This window comes from Passer domesticus, chromosome 16, assembly GCF_036417665.1.
Source record: "Passer domesticus isolate bPasDom1 chromosome 16, bPasDom1.hap1, whole genome shotgun sequence".
Lineage (NCBI taxonomy): Eukaryota > Metazoa > Chordata > Aves > Passeriformes > Passeridae > Passer > Passer domesticus.
Window position 1 is genome coordinate 1,947,145 of NC_087489.1, and position 23,790 is coordinate 1,970,934.

At 53.0% G+C, this 23,790-nt stretch overlaps 1 protein-coding gene across 1 annotated transcript in view; it reads right to left on the reverse strand.

The window, feature by feature from the left end:
- Window positions 1-235: 235 nt before the first annotated feature.
- LOC135282291 (centrosome-associated protein CEP250-like) overlaps window positions 236-23,790 on the reverse strand; it is a 43,513-nt gene continuing 19,958 nt past the window's right edge. The window contains exons 7-32 of the mRNA XM_064391922.1: window positions 23,055-23,335; window positions 21,709-21,868; window positions 20,914-21,154; window positions 20,155-20,300; window positions 18,879-19,214; window positions 18,026-18,216; window positions 16,509-16,728; window positions 15,766-16,046; window positions 14,420-14,579; window positions 13,634-13,865; window positions 12,866-13,011; window positions 11,590-11,925; window positions 10,737-10,927; window positions 9,314-9,441; window positions 8,966-9,135; window positions 8,050-8,226; window positions 7,300-7,440; window positions 6,868-7,029; window positions 6,143-6,423; window positions 4,796-4,955; window positions 4,010-4,241; window positions 3,243-3,388; window positions 1,979-2,308; window positions 1,405-1,545; window positions 839-1,013; window positions 236-529 (exon numbers count right to left, since the gene is read on the reverse strand). Of these exons, the coding sequence (XP_064247992.1) occupies window positions 861-1,013; window positions 1,405-1,545; window positions 1,979-2,308; window positions 3,243-3,388; window positions 4,010-4,241; window positions 4,796-4,955; window positions 6,143-6,423; window positions 6,868-7,029; window positions 7,300-7,440; window positions 8,050-8,226; window positions 8,966-9,135; window positions 9,314-9,441; window positions 10,737-10,927; window positions 11,590-11,925; window positions 12,866-13,011; window positions 13,634-13,865; window positions 14,420-14,579; window positions 15,766-16,046; window positions 16,509-16,728; window positions 18,026-18,216; window positions 18,879-19,214; window positions 20,155-20,300; window positions 20,914-21,154; window positions 21,709-21,868; window positions 23,055-23,335 (5,142 nt within the window). The 3' untranslated portion in view covers window positions 236-529; window positions 839-860. The remainder of the gene's footprint in view (window positions 530-838; window positions 1,014-1,404; window positions 1,546-1,978; window positions 2,309-3,242; window positions 3,389-4,009; window positions 4,242-4,795; window positions 4,956-6,142; window positions 6,424-6,867; window positions 7,030-7,299; window positions 7,441-8,049; window positions 8,227-8,965; window positions 9,136-9,313; window positions 9,442-10,736; window positions 10,928-11,589; window positions 11,926-12,865; window positions 13,012-13,633; window positions 13,866-14,419; window positions 14,580-15,765; window positions 16,047-16,508; window positions 16,729-18,025; window positions 18,217-18,878; window positions 19,215-20,154; window positions 20,301-20,913; window positions 21,155-21,708; window positions 21,869-23,054; window positions 23,336-23,790) is intronic.

The window sequence follows — 23,790 nt, forward strand, 5'->3', positions numbered from 1 at the left end:
CACATGTGTCCCTTCTGCAGGTTCCTCCCTGGAGTGAGGATGCTCCTCAAGGTCACGCCTTGAGACTGAGAGAAAGGTTTGCCCATGGTCATGGGTTTGGGTGAGTAGCATCAATCTTTAAGAATTGGTTTTTGCTGGCTTGACTGGAATTGCTTCAATGTTGTTTCAGATATAATGCACTATACTGGAAGTTACAGGTCTCTGTACTGGGCAGTAAATAAGCCTGAAAAAGATCTTTTAGTTTAATTGTGATCAGAATAAACTCTTTATTTCTCTATCAATATATCCTTCATCCTATGGAACACAGTTGTATAAAGGTTCAATTACTATTACCTATGCTATCCTATACTATACCACCTTTAAACATAAACTACTGCCTACGTCTAAAACTGCATCCAGCTGGCTCCTCTCTGAGATGTTCAGGAAGCAAGGAGGTCCCTTCTGCACCTTGTGTCTCCTGCCTGCTCCCTGCACAGCTCTCCAGGTGGTGCTGTCGGTCTTGGGCCAGCTGTGACTGCAGCAGGGACACCTGAAAGAGGCACAAGGCCCGGCTCAGACAAGCCCACGCTGCCAGGAGCACCTGCAGCCCCACGGTACCGGCTCTTGGGGCACACACAGCCTCCAACTCCAGCCCTCAGCAACACTCTGCCCTTGGGCAAGGGGAAAGGAACAGGCTCCCAGACACAACACAGCTCAGAAGATCAACAAGTCCAGTTCAAGGCTGGCAAACCCTTCCCACGTCCACCTCTCAGCCACCACAGGTCTATTAGAGAGACTTCCAATGGGATTTAGGAACCCAGCTCTGCTTTCCAAAGCACACATTTGGAAAGCCACTGACCCTCTTCTCCACAGGCTGTGCATCAGCACGAGGGCTGCTGCTCCCCTGAGCTACTGAAGGAGTCTTCTATTTCAAAAGTTGACCAATTTCGATGGGCAGACTCGTGGACAGGGAATATGAAGTAGTCTGGGAGGAACATTCTCCTAAAAGCTCTGATTCTCCTGTCAGGTTCCACCTGCAGATTGGATGGGAGAGAGGGTCACAGAAAACTCTCAGCAAACACAGAGCAAAAGGACCTCTGGACATCAAGGCAAGGAGATCCCTACTCTGAGACCCTGAAGTGCACCAGACAACACTGGGGGCAAAAAGCTCTCGCTGGGGGCTGTGCAAGAGAGGCCAGTGTGTGTGTGCAGGGACACGGGGCCAGGGAGGGAGGCAGTGGAGTGAAGGTGCCCTTGTGAAAGCCATGGGCTGCCACAAGAGAGAGAAGAAACAAAGGGGTGTGCCACAGCAGGGACAGGGAGAGGCAAGGGAACAAGCAGAGGTCTCCAAAGCGCTGCCTGGGCTAACGTGCCATGTTCCAGAGGAGCCTGAGGCTCTGCAGAGGCAGCAAAAGCCCAATTTACCTGCTCGCCACTTCTCCTGGGCACAGTGGAGAATTCAGGCCTCTCTCTCTTTTCCTCCTCTGCTGATGCAACTGGCTCCTTAGGTTCCAGGCTGGTCCCTGAGCCACGAAACAGCTGCTCCTCTTGTGCTCCAAGAGCCTGCTGGGTATTCAGAGAGGAGATGATGCCCATATTTCAAAGACCACAAAAGCTGTCCCTCAGAAATCTCCATCATGGAAAGCATCCTCAGAGCACCAGCAGTGCAGCTGCTGTTCAGCCTCTCAATACTAAACTCGAGAGAGTTTAGTCCATCACTCTGCTCATCTGCTCCATTCCTTTGCACACCCAATGTAAACCCCCATGTGCTGCCTCCCCTTTTGTGGGCACAGAAGCACCACATCCACCTGCCCATTTTTTGGCCTGGAGCTGATTTGAACAGCAAGCTCTGGAGCTGGATTGGTCATTCCAGGAGTGCCAGGAAGCAATCAGGCAGGCAGTGATCTCTGGCTGGAGCCAGGCAGACAGACAAGGCTGCCTGCTGCAGCCCGGGCTGCTTTACCCAAGCAGGCCTGCACTGACAGGGACAGAGACCCACCTCTTCATGGGAAACATCACTGGAATAATTCAGGGACACTGGAGTAGAATGAAAGTCAATGCCATTGTCTGCCTGAACACAATGTTTTTCCTTCAGGAATGCCAAGTGATTCTTCAGAGCCCCTTTGGCAATTTTACACTTGGCCAGTGCAGCACTCCGAGTGCTCCCACTTGTTCCTTCCTTCAAAGCAGCAGCACCATTCTCCAATTCTTCTTGCTTGTTTTCCTTTTCAGTGTCCAATAGTTGTGTAATTTTCTGCTGAATTGGCATGTCAAGGGCATGCATTTCATTCTCCTTTTCCAGATGTCTCATGTGCTGCTGGTACAATTCCTGTTCATGTTGCAAAACAGGGAGAAAAAGGGTCACTCATTCCCTCTCAGTTTGCTTTTCATACCAGATCTGGACTCCTGCTGCAGGGGCAGGCACAGGCTGCCCCTCTCTCTCTCTCTGCCCCTCGGGATGCTGCAGACCTTTGCTGGGCCCCCTGGTGTTGCTGCATCTTTCCCAGCTGGCTCAGCCCGTCCCAGCTTCCTTTCTGCCCTTCCCTGACCTCTTGCAGCTCCACTCCAGTGCTCCTTTGGGGAGGAGCTGCCAGAACTGCAGCCAGGATTTCAAGTCCACGCTAAGCAGGATTCAGGCAGTGCCAGGAGGATGTGCTCTCCATCAGGGAGGAAGGGAAGAGCAAACAGCCCCATCCTTTCCTTTCCTGGGGCTGGGCTGACAGGAGTGGTTTTCCACCTCTCCTGTGCAGAGGTTCCATGGCTCCATCCCCGAGAGCCCCACTGCCCTCTCTGGGAGCAGCAATGGCCAGATCAGTCTGTCATTCTCTGCTGCCACTCAGGACGAGTTGTGCCCTTGCATGTGGATCAGCACTTGGCTTTCCTCTCTTCTCTCCCCACTGGCTGCTCTCAGATGGCCAAGGCCAAACACCTTTCTGTGAACAGCAAACTTGTGACTCTCCCCTCTCTTTCCAGATATTTAGAAATCCAAACATGGGCTTGGACACCGGGAATTCCCCAAACCATGCAATGTCAACAGAGACAGTGAGGACATTGAGAACTAAAGCTTCTTGGGCACAGAAGCCCAGCATGGAGGAAATGTAGCACCCTCAGCATTAACTGCCTTTGCCATGACTACAACATCTTTTCCTCCTTATTCAGAAGGATGCAATTAGAAAAGTTGAACGGGAAAAAGGTGCTCCTTAGAACTACTAACACAAGGTCCAAACATAGCTGAGAAATGGCCCTTTGTGGCATCTGCCAACCTGAACATGGTTCCTTTCCTTCTCCAGGTTTTCCAGTTTCTTCTGCAGAGAGTGACGAAGAATCACATCCTCTTCCTTTTGGGCAATGGTGTCTTTCTTCTGGGAACATTCCAGAGAGATTTTCAGGTGTTCTGCCCTCAACATTGCTGCAGGAGGGAAGGGAAAGGAGGAAGGGAAAAGAAAAGTAAACTGATGTGCATCCTGCAGAGACAACAGCGCTGTCTTCTCTAGCGGCCTGTGTTTGCCAGGCCCTACACCACAAAGGCTCCAAAGCTGACAGAAATTAAGGCAACTTCCCACCAGAGAAAAAAAGCAGGAATGAAAGGGGCAAGGTTGAGAGGGATAGGAACGTGTGTTTGCTCTTGGCCTTCTGCAGAGTGATCAATCCAAGACATACAAAGGAGAGGGGATGCCTGTGCAGCCCTGCTCCAGAGAGGCCAATAGCCTGGAGGCTCTGGCAGGGCCTGGAGATTGGGGCAATGGAGCTGAGGCATCAGCTACAGCTCCTCAGCACAGACATGGCACCTGAAAGGCACCAGCTGTGCACGGGATCAGCCCCAGCACAGCCAGATGGCACTGCCAGCCACAGCATCTTTCTCAAGAGAAAGCTTTCACTGGCACTTGGATGGATAAATCTCGGATGGTTGTTTTTCCCCTTGGCCATCTCTGGCCATCTCTCCTTTTCCTCTCTAAGGCATCAGTAAGATCCCCAGGGGTGAGACAGCATGGGGCACTGGGTGGGAGAGGTGAAGCTGTGCCTTGCTCACTTTGCTCCAGCTGTTTCAGCAGCTCCTTATTGCGAGCCCTGAGATTGTCTCTCTCAGCCTGTCTCTTCCTCAGCTCCAGCTCCATGGCCTGACACTGTGAGGCAATGGCCTCTGCTCTTTCCTCAGAGCTCTGGAGCCTCACACACAGCTCAGACTCCTCAGTTGCCAGCTGCTTCTCTCGAGTTTCTTGGCAAGCTGCCTTCTCCGTCACTGCCTCCAGCAGGGCCCAGGCCTGGAAGATGGATGCACAGAGCCTCAGGGACAGGGCTGCGCCTGAGGCCATTGCGTGGCCAGTAGGGTGAACAACAAAGGAGAAATTTCTTCAAGCCAAGAACTGATGGCACAGAAGCAAGGATTGCAATGGAGACCAATGGAGACAAAACAGGGAAGTGGAGGCAATGGGCATCCTTGGGCTGCAGCTCTGAACTGGCTGTGCTGGAAGTGCCCTGCCCAGCCTGCCACAGCCACGGCTGTGTCCCCACATTGCTCAGAGCCCTGCACAGGCACCAACTCTGTGTGGGACAACACTGCTAAGAGAGGGACAGAGAAGCTCCAGAGGAGTCTGCTGCTGCTTCTCCTGCCAGATCTCCTGATGGGACCCAGGAGAGGATGGGGGAGATCTTCTGCAGCAGACAGCAGATCCAGCCTTGGCCTCAGGGTGCAGCAGCAGCCCTGGGCAGAACAGGGCAGCTGTGGATGCTGCTGGGAGGGGAAAGGGGTTGGGGCCTCCAAGGCAAAGGTGCTGCTGTGTGTCTGTGGAGAAGTGGATGCCAGTGCGCAGCTTACCCGGGTGTTGAGCGCCATCAATTCTCTTCTATGCTCAGAAGAGAGCTGCTCTGTCTCCTGAAGAGCAGATTGACACTTAGACACAAGATTGTTCAGCGCCAGATTCTGTTCTTCCAGTGTTCTGAGGCACAGGTTCTTTTCCTCCACAGTCAGAATCAGCCTAGAAGGGAAGCAAACAACTCATTACTATATGATATCACATTTTAGAACCTCTTAGGACTTGCAGCACCTCAGAGAAAAACTGCTCTCTCTGATGAGGTTTGTCTAAACATCTTGGCTGTTTGTTTCCCCTGCACTCCCAGCCCAGCATGTGCCTACTCTGCTTTTGTCCCTGAAAGAACAGGCAGTTCTTGCCTACATGCCCTACATTCCTATTGAGATGGCAATGTGAATACAAACCTAACAAAGTCTTGCAATGAAGACATTAGGGGAGAGCAACAATTTTCTTCTCACTAACCAGACTCCAAGGCAGGGAGCTTTGGTCAGCATGGAAGAGACATTTCCTTCCCCCATCTTACACATCCAGGTAGGAGGAGCAGCACCCTACAGCCAGGGGATCTCTGGCAAGTTCCCTAAGATTTACCAGCACCCATCCAGCTTTCAGCTGGAGAAAGAAAAGCCGAAGTGGCAACAGAGGCTTGGAGCACAACCTGATGGAAGATGCAGAAGGTTCCAGGCAAGCAGGAGCAGCCTGCCTTTCCTTTGTCTTCTTCTTGGAAGAAGAATCCTGTGGCACTGAAGCCAGGCAGGACTTGATCAGCTGGAGGAGCCCCCCATACCTTGCTCCTGTTTCTTGCATTCTTTGCACAGTCAGAAATGCCTGGGACTGTGCAGGGTGGCAGGGACCCTGCTTGACTCCCTCCAGGCACCGGGGCACATTTGATGAGGAATGATGCAGCAGAGACATTCTTGTTTCTGGGCTGCCTCCGAGGGCAGTCTGGCCTAGATCAGCAATCAGGGCCTTAAGATGGTTCTGCCCAGAAACAGCATCAGATGCCAGGCTGATCCAGATCCCAAAGGCTTCAAGTTACAGGACCCAAGGTGGAGCTGATGGATGCATCCAACTCCTTCCAATGCAGCTCGGGCAGTGTCAACACACCCACCTATATAACACATTTACCACTAGAGGGAATGGGCTACCCCAAAAGCCTTTGACTTCAGAAAAACTCTAACTGAACACTTAGAAAAAAATAAAATGAAAGACAACATCCAGGCAATGGGACGTGTCTGCATGGAGAGTTCAGAATCTGCCACTTGGGAAATGCTGCCAGAGCCCCTGGCAGGTGCAAAGATGGCAAAGAGGGAATCCATTCACCACAATTCAGAGTCCCACAGGCTTTCATTTACCTGGCTTTTTCCCTCTCTAGGGCATTGACGGAAGCCTGCAATTCTGAATTCTGCCGTGCCACTTCTTCCCACTGGATCCATTTGCCCTCCAAATACTCAGGATGCACTTGCAGCTCCTTGTTCCGATGTTCTGCCTCCTCCAGCAGCTTCTGGACATGCTCAACCTCCGAGAGCTTCTGCCTGGACTCTTGCTGGGCCTCCCTCACATCTTGCTGGGCTCTCTGCACAGTCTTTTCCTGGCACTCTCGGCAGGCTGCCAGCTGAGATGTCAACTCTGCCACCTCCAATCAAACAGAACAAAGCAGTCAGAGGCCACAGCCACAGCTTGTCACTGTCAGCCACAGCACAGGCTGTGAGCAAAGGTAAAGGACAACTCTGCATTTCTCTCTGTCCTGAGAGCCCCAGATTCACAAAGGATATGGCCAACTTGTTTCAGTCTCTAAGTGGCCCACCACCAAGGGCACCGGAAAAAGCACCTGCCAAACCAAGGCTAGCAAGAAGAGACCAGCAGCAATCCATGCTGATGGTTGCTGGCCAACAGTGCAGAGGAAGAGCCCAGCTGTCCAGAGCAGCAGCTGACATTCAGCAGAGCCCTGAGTGTCCTTCAGAGCAGCTGCCATGGAGCCCCCAGAGCACGAGACAGCCCCAGGGCTCCCCCCTGCAGCCGCTGCTCCGCCGTGGAAAAGCAAGAAGGCCACAGACCCCTCACTGCATGACTACAGTGCCACTGCTCTTTCACTCACCTGCTTTTGTAGAGCCTCTCTATGGGCAAGGACGAGATTCATTTCCTCTTTGAGGCCTTGCAGCTCTTCCTTGTGCCTCCTCTCTGCTGCCTGGACTTCACTGCGAGCTTCCTGAAGCTCAGCTTGCAGATTTGCCTTGATGGTCTGGCAACAAAATGCAGAGCAACTTCCTGGGATTTGCCCTCAGGCTCAGCTCTTTCCACTTGCTGCCTCAAAATCCCATTCTTTCAGCTGCTTCTTTTGGCTTCTCTACCCAGCTCTGCTTCCCCTGCAACCCTTCCTTCCCGGGGCTGAGCTCTGCAGCCTACCAGGAGCTGTGCTCCCAGGGCCTGGGGCAGCCCTTGGCTCCTCAGTCCCAGGAGCTGCCTTTTGTGCCCTTATCACTGCCCTGCCCTCCGTTGCCTGGCTACTCACACTTAGCTGCCCCTTCTCTTGCTGCTCTTGCACCTCCTGCCTGAGCTGCTGGACCTGCTGGCGGGCTCGGCTGAGCTCTCCCTGAGTTTGGAGCAGTGCCTCTGATAAAGCACTCTTCTCCTTCTGCTCTTCCAGCAGGACCTGCACAGAAGGAAAGAGCAGAGGGCTTCACACTTCTCCTGCAACACCCGTGTGGCAAGGGGCAAAGGCGGATGGGCTCACGTGCCCTCAGAGCACTTGGCTGCTGCTGCCCTGGGCCACTGCCTGCCCTGGGGGAGACACAGCTTCCCAGGAAGTGACTTAACACACAGCCCAGAAGACATCTCTGGGTTACTGTTCAGATATACCCCAGGCAAGTCTTTAAAAAGATTTTGCTCTTGTCACTGCTCCTGCTGCGCCCTCCCCGTGCCCACAAAAGAAAAGTCCTCCAAACTCACTTAGGCTAGGAACACCTACCAGCACACACCAAAAGGGGAGCAGAAAGAGAACACTGAAGATACCCTGAGGTGCATCTTAGAACAACAGAGCACAAGAGCAGCACAAAAATCTCAGCTGACAGCTGATGTCTCTGCCTGGCTTCCTAAGAGAGGGCTCATTCCTGGTGCCAAAGACAGCCCTGTTCAGCTTGCACCTCCCCTAATTCAATGTAAAAGACACGGAGGCCATGCTCCACACAGCCCCATATCCTGCCATCTCCCACAGCTCCAGCCTTGCAAAAAATCACACCAGTTCTCTTCTCACAATCATTACCTCTCGCTTGGCATTTTCAAATCTCATTAATTCTTCTTGTTGGGCCAGCAGGGTGGCTACTTTCTGTCTCATCTCCAACAGCACCTCCTTGTGCTCCCTCTTTCTCTCTGCCTTCTCTTTTTCCCATTGCTCCAGCATCTCCTGCATCTCTGCACGATGCCTTTCACGTTCACTTGCCTGAGGAGGAGAGGAAAAATTTGCAAGATGAAGTCCCAGGCAAGCTCCTTGCTGAAAAATGTGAAGCTTCATCTCTCCCACAATCCCCAGCTGGAAAAGACAACAGCGATGGCTTTCTGTACTGCAGAAACCATGTCCTGACAGGGGATTCAAAAGGAGGCTCAGCAGGTGCCAGAATCACAGACTGGTGGAATCTCTTCTGTTGGCAAGGACCTTGCCAAGCATTGAGTCCAAGCACTCAGAAAAGGATGTGTCACCTTCCCCTCCCTGATGCCCCAGCCACAAGGACTGGACGAGCAGGGACAATGGGCCTGTCCATGGCTTCCAGCCCAAAGCCAATCCCTCTGGCCACCATGGAAGCACAGCAAGAAAGGAACTGAGTTCCCACGCCTGCAGCCAGCAGCACTGTTGGCATCTGCTCCACGTTGGCATCTGCTCAGTGGCAGGTGGGACTCGGGGATGATCCTGCCCTGGGCTGCCACGCTTTGGGTGGGCACTGCCCAACCTGCTCTGGAACTGCTCTTACACCCTCACTGAAGCTGTGGCTGCATTTACTGTCCCAGCACCATCCCGGGGGCCTTCACGCACCTCCAAGTCTGAGCTGCTGCCTCTGCTGTCTGGACCAGCAGTGGGAGGCCTCTGCCAGAGAACTGCTGCCCTTTCACACCCTCAGCCTCTGCTTGTGCTACACCAACCCACAGGGCTGGCTTGGTCAATTCAGAAGCATATTGGCCCCTACCAGGTCTTCCAGGAGCTTCTTTATTTCCACTTGCTGAGCTGTTCCCTGAGGCCTGAGGCTTTTGTGATGCTGCTGCTGTGCCTGCAGGAGTTCTTGAGCTGTGTCTTCCTGTTCCTGCTTCCTGAGAGCTCTCTCTGCTTCCAGCTCACCTTGCAGGCATTTCACTTGTCCTGCAAACAAGACCAACAGCAAGAGTCAGAGTCTTTACTGACTTTACTGACCTCAGGCCCCTTCAGTGCCTCCAGCCCCACCACTCCTAAGATGCGCTGTGGACAGAGGTGGATTTACAAGGTGCTTAGCTTCTCTAGGCATGAGCAGCACCACAAACGAAGCACACGAGTTTCTCACCTTCTATCACCTCTTTGTCCTGTGTGACTGTGAGCACCTGAGCCTCCAGATGGTTCCTGGAGATCTCCAGCTGAGCTATCTGCTGCTGAGCAGCAAACAGCCTGGATTCCAGGCTCTCCTTTGCTGACCTGCAAGTTGCAAATATGGAGAGACATGACTTGCTTGCTCCAGAAGCCCACAGCTGGATATTCCAGGATGACGTGGCTCAATATCCCCACACCTGAGTATGGAAAATGGGTTACCTGGAAACTGGTCCAGAGAAGGCACATCTGTGCCATTTCAAGAGAGAGCAGGGCTTCTGAGGGACTGCCCAGGCCTCCCTTATGGCCTGGCACAGCACAGACTGCCCAGCCCAACTTGGCTTCCACAGCCAAACCTTCAGTTGCTGTTCCTGACCTATGACACTGGCTAGCTGTGCCCAAACAGGCTGGAGCGACGAGCAAAAGCCCAGCCCCTGCTCACAGCCCTTCTCCCGTCAGCACTTCCAAGCTGCTCTGCTGGGGGACACAACACACTCTTGTCCTTGCTGAATCCTGACTTTTTACTGCTCTTGATAATGGATATGAAGGCACATCATCTTCCAGACACCCGGTATTTAAGAGGCTTCAGAACTACTTTGCATGACAGTAAAATCTCATGGTCATGGCAGCACTTGTAAAAAATCGGCAAATATCTTTGTCTGAATGACAACTTGCTGAATGCAGAGATTGCAGTTTCAACTCCTGCAAGGTCATGGAGTAGACTTGCTGCCTTTATTTTAGTGTTGCTGGCCACGCAGGCAGTAGCCCAAGGGACTTGTCCTTCCTGACATAGTGAGAGGGACCATCCAAAGGGACCTTGGCCGGTTTGGCAGCTGGCTACCCATCAACAATCAGCAAGAATCCCCAGAGGCTGTTGAGAATTCCAAAGAGCTTTCCCTCCTGTTCTCTAACCAGCTCCAGGTCCTGTCCCATGCTTCTCAAGAGTGTGCTGGGAAGCAGAAATGGCTCAAGATTTTCAGCAGGAGCCTCTGGCTTCACCCTGAATGGCAGCGTGCTACTCCCAACGTGCCAAGGTAAGGGCCTGGAATGCTGAAGGTGAAGCTTCAGTTCTGAAGATCAGGATCATGTCAAGCTACTCAGAAAGGAACAAGGGATGCCCAGAATGCCCAGAAGAAGGAGCCAAACCCAAGAGAAACTTGAGGTTTCACTCAGCATCTGCATGGTTTAACTACTGCTCAGTTCAGGGCTGGCTGGATTGCTTTTGACTTCCCACAGGAGTTGCTCAGCAGCACAAAGAGGAGCTCAAGGCTCACAAGAGCTTTGCTGGCTTTAGTCGTCAGAAAAATAACCTTAACATTGTGGCTTTTTTCGTCTTGAGAACTCATCCATATTCTGTCCACGGCATGTAAAAACATCTGAAAAGGCTCAGCTCCTGCCTTTACCTGGTCTCTGCCAGCTGCCTGGAAAGGTCTTGTTGGAGCCACTCTGTGGCTGCCAGTCGGCCCTCAAGCTCAGCCTTCTGGCCCAGCAGCTCCTCCTCTCTCCATGCCTGGGCTGCTGCGTGCCCTTGGTCAGAGGATTCCCAGCTAAGGTGCTCCAGAGACCAGCTCGATGACTCCTCCTCCTGGGAAACCTGCAAGTGGGACAAGGTACAGCTGGAGCCCTTCCTCGGGAGCCCTGTGCAGAGCCAGCCAGCGCCACCTCGCAGGCAGCCAGAGGACAAGGAGCACCTGTGCTCTGGGCTCCAAGTTTCACAGCATCTGCCCTATGCAGCTCTGATAGCCTGGGCTGCCAGAAGCCCCTGGCACTGTTACCTTGGAAGTGCTGTGTCAGGCCCTGCTGCCTTGCCTGGGCCCAGACTGCTCCTTCCCAACTAACATCCCTACTCCAATCTCTGTGTTGGCACCCAAAACCAATGCATCTTCCATAACTGCCAACACAATTTAGTCTAAGCACTAGGAATGCTGCTGATTTTCAGCCATTGATCCAAAACTCAACTCACTTTAGTCCATCACTCCAATCACCTGCTCTATTATTTCCCACACCAAACCCAAACCTCCACATGTTGCAGCTCTTTGCATGGGTACAGGAGAAGCAGCTCCCTGTGCCCAGCTTTTGGCCTGGAGCTGATTTGAACAGCAAGCTCCAGAGCTGGATTGGTCATTCCAGGCGTGCCAGGAAACAATCAGGCAGTCAGTGGTCTCTGGCTGGAGCCAGGCAGACAGACAAGGCTGCCTGCTGCAGCCCGGGCTGCTTTACCCAAGCAGGCCTGCACTGACAGGGACAGAGACCCACCTCTTCATGGGAAACACCACTGGAATAATTCAGGGGCACTGGACTGGACTGAAAGTCAATGCCTCTGCCTGCCTGGATATTTCCTTTCAGGATGTCCAAGCGCTTCTTCAGAGCCCCTTTGGCAATTTCACTCTTGTTCAGTGCAGCACTCAGTATCTGAGCATACTCCCTCCATTTCTGCAAAGCAGCAGCCCCATGCTCCCACTCCTCCAGCTTGGTTTCCTTTTCAGTGTCCAGTTGTTGCATTTGTTCCTTTTGACTTTGCATGTCAGCTTCATGCATTTCATTCTCCTTTTCCAGATATCTCATGTGCTGCTGGTACAATTCCTGTTCATGCTGCCAAAACAGGGAGAAAAAGGGTCACTCATTCCCTCTCAGTTTGCTTTTCATACCAGATCTGGACTCCTGCTGCAGGGGCAGGCACAGGCTGCCCCTCTCTCTCTCTCTGCCCCTCGGGATGCTGCAGACCTTTGCTGGGCCCCCTGGTGTTGCTGCATCTTTCCCAGCTGGCTCAGCCCGTCCCAGCTTCCTTTCTGCCCTTCCCTGACCTCTTGCAGCTCCACTCCAGTGCTCCTTTGGGGAGGAGCTGCCAGAACTGCAGCCAGGATTTCAAGTCCACACTAAGCAGGATTCAGGCAGTGCCAGGAGGATGTGCTCTCCATCAGGGAGGAAGGGAAGAGCAAACAGCCCCATCCTTTCCTTTCCTGGGGCTGGGCTGACAGGAGTGGTTTTCCACCTCTCCTGTGCAGAGTTTCCATGGCTCCATCCCCGAGAGCCCCACTGCCCTCTCTGGGAGCAGCAATGGCCAGATCAGTCTGTCATTCTCTGCTGCCACTCAGGACGAGTTGTGCCCTTGCAGGCACACGTCCTGATGTGGATCAGCACTTGGCTTTCCTCTCTTCTCTCCCCACTGGCTGCTCTCAGATGGCCAAGGCCAAACACCTTTCTGTGAACAGCAAACTTGTGACTCTCCCCTCTCTTTCCAGATATTTAGAAATCCAAACATGGGCTTGGACACCGGGAATTCCCCAAACCATGCAATGTCAACAGAGACAGTGAGGACATTGAGAACTAAAGCTTCTTGGGCACAGAAGCCCAGCATGGAGGAAATGTAGCACCCTCAGCATTAACTGCCTTTGCCATGACTACAACATCTTTTCCTCCTTATTCAGAAGGATGCAATTAGAAAAGTTGAACGGGAAAAAGGTGCTCCTTAGAACTACTAACACAAGGTCCAAACATAGCTGAGAAATGGCCCTTTGTGGCATCTGCCAACCTGAACATGGTTCCTTTCCTTCTCCAGGTTTTCCAGTTTCTTCTGCAGAGAGTGACGAAGAATCACATCCTCTTCCTTTTGGGCAATGGTGTCTTTCTTCTGGGAACATTCCAGAGAGATTTTCAGGTGTTCTGCCCTCAACATTGCTGCAGGAGGGAAGGGAAAGGAGGAGGGGAAAAGAAAAGTAAACTGATGTGCATCCTGCAGAGACAACAGCACTGTCTTCTCTAGCGGCCTGTGTTTGCCAGGCCCTACACCACAAAGACTCCAAAGCTGACAGAAATTAAGGCAACTTCCCACCAGAGAAAAAAAGCAGGAATGAAAGGGGCAAGGTTGAGAGGGATAGGAACGTGTGTTTGCTCTTGGCCTTCTGCAGAGTGAACAACCCAAGAGAGACAAAGGAGAGGGGATGCCTGTGCAGTCCTGCTCCAGAGAGGCCAATAGCCTGGAGGCTCTGGCAGGGCCTGGAGATTGGGGCAATGGAGCTGAGGCATCAGCTACAGCTCCTCAGCACAGACACGGCACCTGAAAGGCACCAGCTGTGCACGGGATCAGCCCCAGCACAGCCAGATGGCACTGCCAGCCACAGCATCTTTCTCAAGAGAAAGCTTTCACTGGCACTTGGATGGATAATTCTCCTGCTGGTTGTTTTTCCCCTTGGCCATCTCTGGCCATCTCTCCTTTTCCTCTCTAAGGCATCAGTAAGATCCCCAGGGGTGAGACAGCATGGGGCACTGGGTGGGAGAGGTGAAGCTGTGCCTTGCTCACTTTGCTCCAGCTGTTTCAGTAGCTCCTTATTGCGAGCCCTGAGATTGTCTCTCTCAGCCTGTCTCTTCCTCAGCTCCAGCTCCATGGCCTTACACTGTGAGGCAATGGCCTCTGCTCTTTCCTCAGAGCTCTGGAGCCTCACACACAGCTCAGACTCCTCAGTTGCCAGCTGCTTCTCTCGAGTTTCTTGGCAAGCTGCCTTCTCCCTCACTGCCTCCAGCAGGGCCCAGGCCTGGAAGATGGATGCACAGAGCCTCAGGGACAGGGCTGCGCCTGAGGCCATTGCGTGGCCAGTAGGGTGAACAACAAAGGAGAAATTTCTTCAAGCCAAGAACTGATGGCACAGAAGCAAGGATTGCAATGGAGACCAATGGAGACAAAACAGGGAAAGGGAGGCAATGGGCATCCTTGGGTTGCAGCTCTGAACTGGCTGTGCTGGAAGTGCCCTGCCCAGCCTGCCACAGCCACGGCTGTGTCCCCACATTGCTCAGAGTCCGGCACAGGCACCAACTCTGTGTGGGACAACACTGCTAAGAGAGGGACAGAGAAGCTCCAGAGGAGTCTGCTGCTGCTTCTCCTGCCAGATCTCCTGATGGGACCCAGGAGAGGATGGGGGAAATCTTCTGCAGCAGACAGCAGATCCAGCCTTGGCCTCAGAGTGCAGCAGCAGCCCCGGGCAGAACAGGGCAGCTGTGGATGCTGCTGGGAGGGGAAAGTGGTTGGGGACTCCAAGGCAAAGGTGCTGCTCTGTGTCTGAGGAGAAGTGGATGCCAGTGCGCAGCTTACCCGGGTGTTGAGCGCCATCAATTCTCTTCTATGCTCAGAATAGAGCTGCTCTGTCTCCTGAAGAGCAGATTGACACTGAGATACGGAATTTTTCAGCACCATGTTCTGTTCTTCCAGTGTTCTAAGGCACAGGTTCTTTTCCTCCACAGTCAGAATCAGCCTAGAAGGGAAGCAAACAACTCATTACTATATGATATCACATTTTATGAACTCTTAGGACTGGCACCACCTCAGGTGGTGCTGCTCTGTCTGATGAGGTTTATCTAAACAACTTGGCAGTTTGTTTCCCCTGCAGTCCCAGCCCAGCATGTGCCTACTCTGCTTTTGTCCCTGAAAGAACAGGCAGTTCCTGCCTACATGCCCTACCTTCCTATTGAGATGGCAATGTGAATACAAACCTAACAAAGTCTTGCAATGAAGACATTAGGGGAGAGCAACAATTTTCTTCTGACTAACCAGGCTCCAAGGCAGGGAGCTTTGGTCAGCATGGAAGAGACATTTCCTTCCCCCATCTTGCACATCCACGTAGGAGGAGCAGCACCCTACAGCCAGGGGATCTCTGGCAAGTTCCCTAAGATTTACCAGCACCCATCCTACTTTCAGCTGGAGAAAGAAAAGCCAAAGTGGCAACAGAGGCTTGGAGCACAACCTGATGGAAGATGCAGAAGGTTCGAGGCAAGCAGGAGCAGCCTGCCTTTCCTTTGTCTTCTTCTTGGAAGAAGAATCCTGTGGCACTGAAGCCAGGCAGGACTTGATCAGCTGGAGGAGCCCCCCATACCTTGCTCCTGTTTCTTGCATTCTTTGCACAGTCAGAAATGCCTGGGACTGTGCAGGGTGGCAGGGACCCTGCTTGACTCCCTCCAGGCACCGGGGCACATTTGATGAGGAATGATGCAGCAGAGACATTCTTGTTTCTGGGCTGCCTCCGAGGGCAGTCTGGCCTAGATCAGCAATCAGGGCCTTAAGATGGTTCTGCCCAGAAACAGCATCAGATGCCAGGCTGATCCAGATCCCAAAGGCTTCAAGTTACAGGACCCAAGGTGGAGCTGATGGATGCATCCAACTCCTTCCAATGCAGCTCGGGCAGTGTCAACACACCCACCTATATAACACATTTACCACTAGAGGGAATGGGCTACCCCAAAAGCCTTTCACTTCAGAAAAACTCTAACTGAACACTTAGAAAAAAATAAAATGAAAGACAACATCCAGGCAATGGGACGTGTCTGCATGGAGAGTTCAGAATCTGCCACTTGGGAAATGCTGCCAGAGCCCCTGGCAGGTGCAAAGATGGCAAAGAGGGAATCCATTCACCACAATCCAGAGTCCCACAGGCTTTCATTTACCTGGCTTTTTCCCTCTCTAGGGCATTGACGGAAGCATGCAATTCTGAATTCTGCCGTGCCACTTCTTCCCACTGGATCCATTTGCCCTCCAAATACTCAGGATGCACTTGCAGCTCCTTGTTCCGATGTTCTGCCTCCTCCAGCAGCTTCTGGACATGCTCAACCTCCGAGAGCTTCTGCCTGGACTCTTGCTGGGCCTCCCTCACATCTTGCTGGGCTCTCTGCACAGTCTTTTCCTGGCACTCTCGGCAGGCTGCCAGCTGAGATGTCAACTCTGCCACCTCCAGTCAAACAGAACAAAGCAGTCAGAGGCCACAGCCACAGCTTGTCACTGTCAGCCACAGCACAGGCTGTGAGCAAAGGTAAAGGACAACTCTGCATTTCCCCCTGTCCTGACAGTCCCTGATTCACAAAGGATATGGCCAACTTTTTTCAGTCTCTAAGTGGCCCACCACCAAGGGCACCGGAAAAAACACCTGCCAAACCAAGGCTAGCAAGAAGAGGCCAGCAGGAATCCATGCAGATGGTTGCTTGCCAACAGGGCAGAGGACCAGCCCAGCTGTCCAGAGCAGCAGCTGACATTCAGCAGAGCACTGAGTGTCCTTCAGAGCAGCTGCCATGGAGCCCCCAGAGCACGAGACTGCCCCAGGGCTCCCCCCTGCAGCTGCTGCTTTGCTGTGGAGAAGCAAGAGGGCCACAGACCCCTCACTGCATGTCTGCAGTGTCACTGCTCCTTCACTCACCTGCATTTGTAGAGCCTCCCTCTGCTCAAGGAGAAGATTCATTTCCTCTTTGAGGCCTTGCAGCTCTGCCTTGTGCCTCCTCTGTGCTGCCTGGACTTCACTGCGAGCTTCCTGCAGCTCAGCTTGCAGCTCTGCCTCCACACGCTTCCTGCTCATCTCCAGCTGAGCTATCTGCTGCTGAGCAGCAAACAGCCTGGATTGCAGGCTCTCCTTTGCTGACCTACAAGTTGCAAATACAGAGAGACATGAGTTGCTTGCTCCAGACACCCACTGCTGGATATTCCAGGATGACGTGGCTCAATATCCCCACACCTGAGTATGGAAAATGGGACACCTGGAAACTGGTCCAGAGAAGGCACATCTGTGCCATTTCAAGAGAGAGCAGGGCCCTCTGAGGGACTGCCCAGGCCTCCCTTATGGCCTGGCACAGCACAGACTGCCCAGCCCAACCTGGACTCCACAGCCAAACCTTCCGTTGCTGTTCCTGACCTATAACACTGGCTAGCTGTGCCCAAACAGGCTGGAGCGACGAGCAAAAGCCCAGCCCCTGCTCACAGCCCTTCTCCCATCAGCACTTCCAAGCTGCTCTGCTGGGGGACACAACAGACTCTTGTCCTGGCTGAATCCTGACTTTTACTGTTCTTGATAATGGATATGAAGGCACATCATCTTCCAGACACCCGGTATTTAAGAGGCTTCAGAACTACTTTTCAGACACAGTAAAATCTCATGGTCATGGCAGCACTAGCAAAATATCAGAACATCTCTTTGTCTCAATGACAACTTGCTGAATGCAGAGATTGCAGTTTCAACTCCTGCAAGGTCATGGAGTAGACTTGCTGCCTTTATTTTAGTGTTTCTGGCCACGCAGGCAGTAGCCCAAGGGACTTGTCCTTCCTGGCAGAGTGAGAGGGACCATCCAAAGGGACCTTGGCCGGTTTGGCAGCTGGCTGCCCATCAACAATCAGCAAGAATCCCCAGAGGCTGTTGAGAATTCCAAAGAGCTTTCCCTCCTGTTCTCTAACCAGCTCCAGGTCCTGTCCCACGCTTCTTAAGAGTGTGCTGGGAAGCAGAAATGGCTCAAGATTTTCAGCAGGAGCCTCTGGCTTCACCCTGAATGGCAGCGTGCTACTCCCAGCGTGCCAAGAGAAGAGCCTGGAATGCTGAAGGTGAAGCTTCAGTTCTGAAGATCAGGATCATGTCAAGCTACTCAGAAAGGAACAAGGGATGCCCAGAATGCCCAGAAGAAGGAGCCAAACCCAAGAGAAACTTGAGGTTTCACTCAGCATCTGCATGGTTTTACTACTGCTCAGTTCAGGGCTGGGTGGATTGCTTTTGACTTCCCACAGGAGTGTGCTCAGCAGCACAAAGAGGAGCCCAAGGCTCACAAGAGCTTTGCTGGCTTTTTTCGTCAGAAAAATAACCTTAACATTGTGGCTTTTTTCTTCTAGAGACGCTTCCATATTCTGTCCACGGCATGTAAAAACATTTGAAAAGGCTCAGCTCCCTGCCTTTACCTGGTCTCTGCCAGCTGCCTGGAAAGGTCTTGTTGGAGCCACTCTGTGGCTGCCAGTCGGCCCTCAAGCTCAGCCTTCTGGCCCAGCAGCTCCTCCTCTCTGCATGCCTGGGCTGCTGCGTGCCCTTGGTCAGAGGATTCCCAGCTCAGCTGCTCCAGAGACCAGCTTGATGAATCCTCCTCCTGGGAAACCTGCAAGTGGGACAAGGTACAGCTGGAGGCCTTCCTTGGGAGCCCTGTGCAGAGCCAGCCAGCGCCACCTCGCAGGCAGCCAGAGGACAAGGAGCACCTGTGCTCTGGGCTCCAAGTTTCACAGCATCTGCCCTATGCAGCTCTGATAGCCTGGGCTGCCAGAAGCCTCTGGCACTGTTACCTTGGAAGTGCTGTGTCAGGCCCTGCTGCCTTGCCTGGGCCCAGACTGCTCCTTCCCAACAAACATCCCTACTCCAAATTCTGTGTTGTCACCCAAAAACACTGCCCCTTCCACAGTTGCAGATACAATTTACTCTGAGCACCAGGAGTGTAACTGATTTCCAGCCATTGATCCAAAACTCAACTCACTTTAGTCCATCACTCCAATCACCTGCTCCATTACTTCCCACACCAAACCCAAACCTCCACGTGTTGCAGCTCTTTGCATGGGTACAGGAGAAGCAGCTCCCTGTGCCCAGCTTTTGGCCTGGAGCTGATTTGAACAGCAAGCTCCAGAGCTGGATTGGTCATTCCAGGCGTGCCAGGAAACAATCAGGCAGTCAGTGGTCTCTGGCTGGAGCCAGGCAGACAGACAAGGCTGCCTGCTGCAGCCCGGGCTACTTTACCCAAGCAGGCCTGCACTGACAGGGACAGAGACCCACCTCTTCATGGGAAACACCACTGGAATAATTCAGGGGCACTGCACTGGACTGAAAGTCAATGCCTCTGCCTGCCTGGATATTTCCTTTCAGGATGTCCAAGCGCTTCTTCAGAGCCCCTTTGGCAATTTCACTCTTGTTCAGTGCAGCACTCAGTATCTGAGCATACTCCCTCCATTTCTGCAAAGCAGCAGCCCCATGCTCCCACTCCGCCAGCTTGGTTTCCTTTTCAGTGTCCAGTTGTTGCATTTGTTCCTTTTGACTTTGCATGTTAGCTTCATGCATTTCATTCTCCTTTTCCAGATATCTCATGTGCTGCTGGTACAATTCCTGTTCATGCTGCCAAAACAGGGAGAAAAAGGGTCACTCATTCCCTCTCAGTTTGCTTTTCATACCAGATCTGGACTCCTGCTGCAGGGGCAGGCACAGGCTGCCCCTCTCTCTCTCTCTGCCCCTCGGGATGCTGCAGACCTTTGCTGGGCCCCCTGGTGTTGCTGCATCTTTCCCAGCTGGCTCAGCCCGTCCCAGCTTCCTTTCTGCCCTTCCCTGACCTCTTGCAGCTCCACTCCAGTGCTCCTTTGGGGAGGAGCTGCCAGAACTGCAGCCAGGATTTCAAGTCCACGCTAAGCAGGATTCAGGCAGTGCCAGGAGGATGTGCTCTCCACAAGGGAGGAAGGGAAGAGCAAACATTCCCAGCCTTTCCTTCCCTGGGGCTGGGCTGACAGGAGTGGTTTTCCACCTCTCCTGTGCAGAGGTTCCATGGCTCCATCCCCGAGAGCCCCACTGCCCTCTCTGGGAGCAGCAAGGGCCAGATCAGTCTGTCATTCTCTGCTGCCACTCAGGACGAGTTGTGCCCTTGCAGGCACACGTCCTGATGTGGATCAGCACTTGGCTTTCCTCTCTTCTCTCCCCACTGGCTGCTCTCAGATGGCCAAGGCCAAACACCTTTCTGTGAACAGCAAACTTGTGACTCTCCCCTCTCTTTCCAGATATTTAGAAATCCAAACATGGGCTTGGACACCGGGAATTCCCCAAACCATGCAATGTCAACAGAGACAGTGAGGACATTGAGAACTAAAGCTTCTTGGGCACAGAAGCCCAGCATGGAGGAAATGTAGCACCCTCAGCATTAACTGCCTTTGCCATGACTACAACATCTTTTCCTCCTTATTCAGAAGGATGCAATTAGAAAAGTTGAACGGGAAAAAGGTGCTCCTTAGAACTACTAACACAAGGTCCAAACATAGCTGAGAAATGGCCCTTTGTGGCATCTGCCAACCTGAACATGGTTCCTTTCCTTCTCCAGGTTTTCCAGTTTCTTCTGCAGAGAGTGACGAAGAATCACATCCTCTTCCTTTTGGGCAATGGTGTCTTTCTTCTGGGAACATTCCAGAGAGATTTTCAGGTGTTCTGCCCTCAACATTGCTGCAGGAGGGAAGGGAAAGGAGGAAGGGAAAAGAAAAGTAAACTGATGTGCATCCTGCAGAGACAACAGCACTGTCTTCTCTAGCGGCCTGTGTTTGCCAGGCCCTACACCACAAAGGCTCCAAAGCTGACAGAAATTAAGACAACTTCCCACCAGAGAAAAAAAGCAGGAATGAAAGGGGCAAGGTTGAGAGGGATAGGAACGTGTGTTTGCTCTTGGCCTTCTGCAGAGTGATCAATCCAAGACATACAAAGGAGAGGGGATGCCTGTGCAGCCCTGCTCCAGAGAGGCCAATAGCCTGGAGGCTCTGGCAGGGCCTGGAGATTGGGGCAATGGAGCTGAGGCATCAGCTACAGCTCCTCAGCACAGACACGGCACCTGAAAGGCACCAGCTGTGCACGGGATCAGCCCCAGCACAGCCAGATGGCACTGCCAGCCACAGCATCTTTCTCAAGAGAAAGCTTTCACTGGCACTTGGATGGATAAATCTCCTGCTGGTTGTTTTTCTCCCTCTCTGCCATTTCAGGGCAGTGCGGTTTTCCTCTGCATGGGATCAGAGATCCCCAGGGGTGAGACAGCATGGGGCAGTGGGTGGGAGAGGTGAAGCTCTACCTTTCTCACATTGCTCCAGCTGTTTCAGCAGCTCCTGATTGCGAGCCCTGAGATTGTCTCTCTCAGCCTGTGTCTTCTGCAGCTCCAGCTCCATGGCCTTACACTGTGTTGCCATGGCCTCTGCTCTTTCCTCAGAGCTCTGGAGCCTCACACACAGCTCAGACGCCTCAGTTGCCAGCTGCTTCTCTCGAGATTCTTGGCAAGCTGCCTTCTCCCTCACTGCCTCCAGCAGGGCCCAGGCCTGGAAGATGGATGCACAGAGCCTCAGGGACAGGGCTGCGCCTGAGGCCATTGCGTGGCCAGTAGGGTGAACAACAAAGGAGAAATTTCTTCAAGCCAAGAACTGATGGCACAGAAGCAAGGATTGCAATGGAGACCAATAGAGACAAAACAGGGAAGTGGAGGCAATGGGCATCCTTGGGCTGCAGCTCTGAACTGGCTGTGCTGGAAGTGCCCTGCCCAGCCTGCCACAGCCATGGCTGTGTCCCCACATTGCTCAGAGTCCGGCACAGGCACCAACTCTGTGTGGGACAACACTGCTAAGAGAGGGACAGAGAAGCTCCAGAGGAGTCTGCTGCTGCTTCTCCTGCCAGATCTCCTGATGGGACCCAGGAGAGGATGGGGGAAATCTTCTGCAGCAGACAGCAGATCCAGCCTTGGCCTCAGGGTGCAGCAGCAGCCCCGGGCAGAACAGGGCAGCTGTGGATGCTGCTGGGAGGGGAAAGTGGTTGGGGACTCCAAGGCAGAGGTGCTGCTGTGTGTCCCTGGAGAAGTGGATGCCAGTGCGCAGCTTACCCGGGTGTTGAGCGCCATCAATTCTCTTCTATGCTCAGAATAGAGCTGCTCTGTCTCCTGAAGAGCAGATTGACACTGAGATACAGAATTTTTCAGCACCATGTTCTGTTCTTCCAGTGTTCTAAGGCACAGGTTCTTTTCCTCCACAGTCAGAATCAGCCTAGAAGGGAAGCAAACAACTCATTACTATATGATATCACATTTTATGAACTCTTAGGACTGGCACCACCTCAGGTGGTGCTGCTCTGTCTGATGAGGTTTATCTAAACAACTTGGCAGTTTGTTTCCCCTGCAGTCCCAGCCCAGCATGTGCCTACTCTGCTTTTGTCCCTGAAAGAACAGGCAGTTCCTGCCTACATGCCCTACCTTCCTATTGAGATGGCAATGTGAATACAAACCTAACAAAGTCTTGCAATGAAGACATTAGGGGAGAGCAACAATTTTCTTCTGACTAACCAGGCTCCAAGGCAGGGAGCTTTGGTCAGCATGGAAGAGACATTTCCTTCCCCCATCTTGCACATCCACGTAGGAGGAGCAGCACCCTACAGCCAGGGGATCTCTGGCAAGTTCCCTAAGATTTACCAGCACCCATCCTACTTTCAGCTGGAGAAAGAAAAGCCAAAGTGGCAACAGAGGCTTGGAGCACAACCTGATGGAAGATGCAGAAGGTTCGAGGCAAGCAGGAGCAGCCTGCCTTTCCTTTGTCTTCTTCTTGGAAGAAGAATCCTGTGGCACTGAAGCCAGGCAGGACTTGATCAGCTGGAGGAGCCCCCCATACCTTGCTCCTGTTTCTTGCATTCTTTGCACAGTCAGAAATGCCTGGGACTGTGCAGGGTGGCAGGGACCCTGCTTGACTCCCTCCAGGCACCGGGGCACATTTGATGAGGAATGATGCAGCAGAGACATTCTTGTTTCTGGGCTGCCTCCGAGGGCAGTCTGGCCTAGATCAGCAATCAGGGCCTTAAGATGGTTCTGCCCAGAAACAGCATCAGATGCCAGGCTGATCCAGATCCCAAAGGCTTCAAGTTACAGGACCCAAGGTGGAGCTGATGGATGCATCCAACTCCTTCCAATGCAGCTCGGGCAGTGTCAACACACCCACCTATATAACACATTTACCACTAGAGGGAATGGGCTACCCCAAAAGCCTTTCACTTCAGAAAAACTCTAACTGAACACTTAGAAAAAAATAAAATGAAAGACAACATCCAGGCAATGGGACGTGTCTGCATGGAGAGTTCAGAATCTGCCACTTGGGAAATGCAGCCAGAGCCCCTGGCAGGTGCAAAGATGGCAAAGAGGGAATCCATTCACCACAATCCAGAGTCCCACAGGCTTTCATTTACCTGGCTTTTTCCCTCTCTAGGGCATTGACGGAAGCCTGCAATTCTGAATTCTGCCGTGCCATTTCTTCCCACTGGATCCATTTGCTCTCCAAATACTCAGGATGCACTTGCAGCTCCTTGTTCCGATGTTCTGCCTCCTCCAGCAGCTTCTGGACATGCTCAACCTCTGAGAGCTTCTGCCTGGACTCTTGCTGGGCCTCCCTCACATCTTGCTGGGCTCTCTGCACAGTCTTTTCCTGGCACTCTCGGCAGGCTGCCAGCTGAGATGTCAACTCTGCCACCTCCAGTCAAACAGAACAAAGCAGTCAGAGGCCACAGCCACAGCTTGTCACTGTCAGCCACAGCACAGGCTGTGAGCAAAGGCAGAGGACAACTCTGCATTTCCCCCTGTCCTGACAGCCCCAGATTCACAAAGGATATGGCCAACTTGTTTCAGTCTCTAAGTGGCCCACCACCAAGGGCACCGGAAAAAGCACCTGCCAAACCAAGGCTAGCAAGAAGAGGCCAGCAGGAATCCATGCTGATGGTTGCTGGCCAACAGGGCAGAGGACGAGCCCAGCTGTCCAGAGCAGCAGCTGACATTCAGCAGAGCACTGAGTGTCCTTCAGAGCAGCTGCCATGGAGCCCCCAGAGCACGAGACAGCCCCAGGGCTCCCCCCTGCAGCTGCTACTCTGCCATGGAAAAGCAAGAAGGCCACAGACCCCTCACTGCATGTCTGCAGTGCCAGTGCTCCTT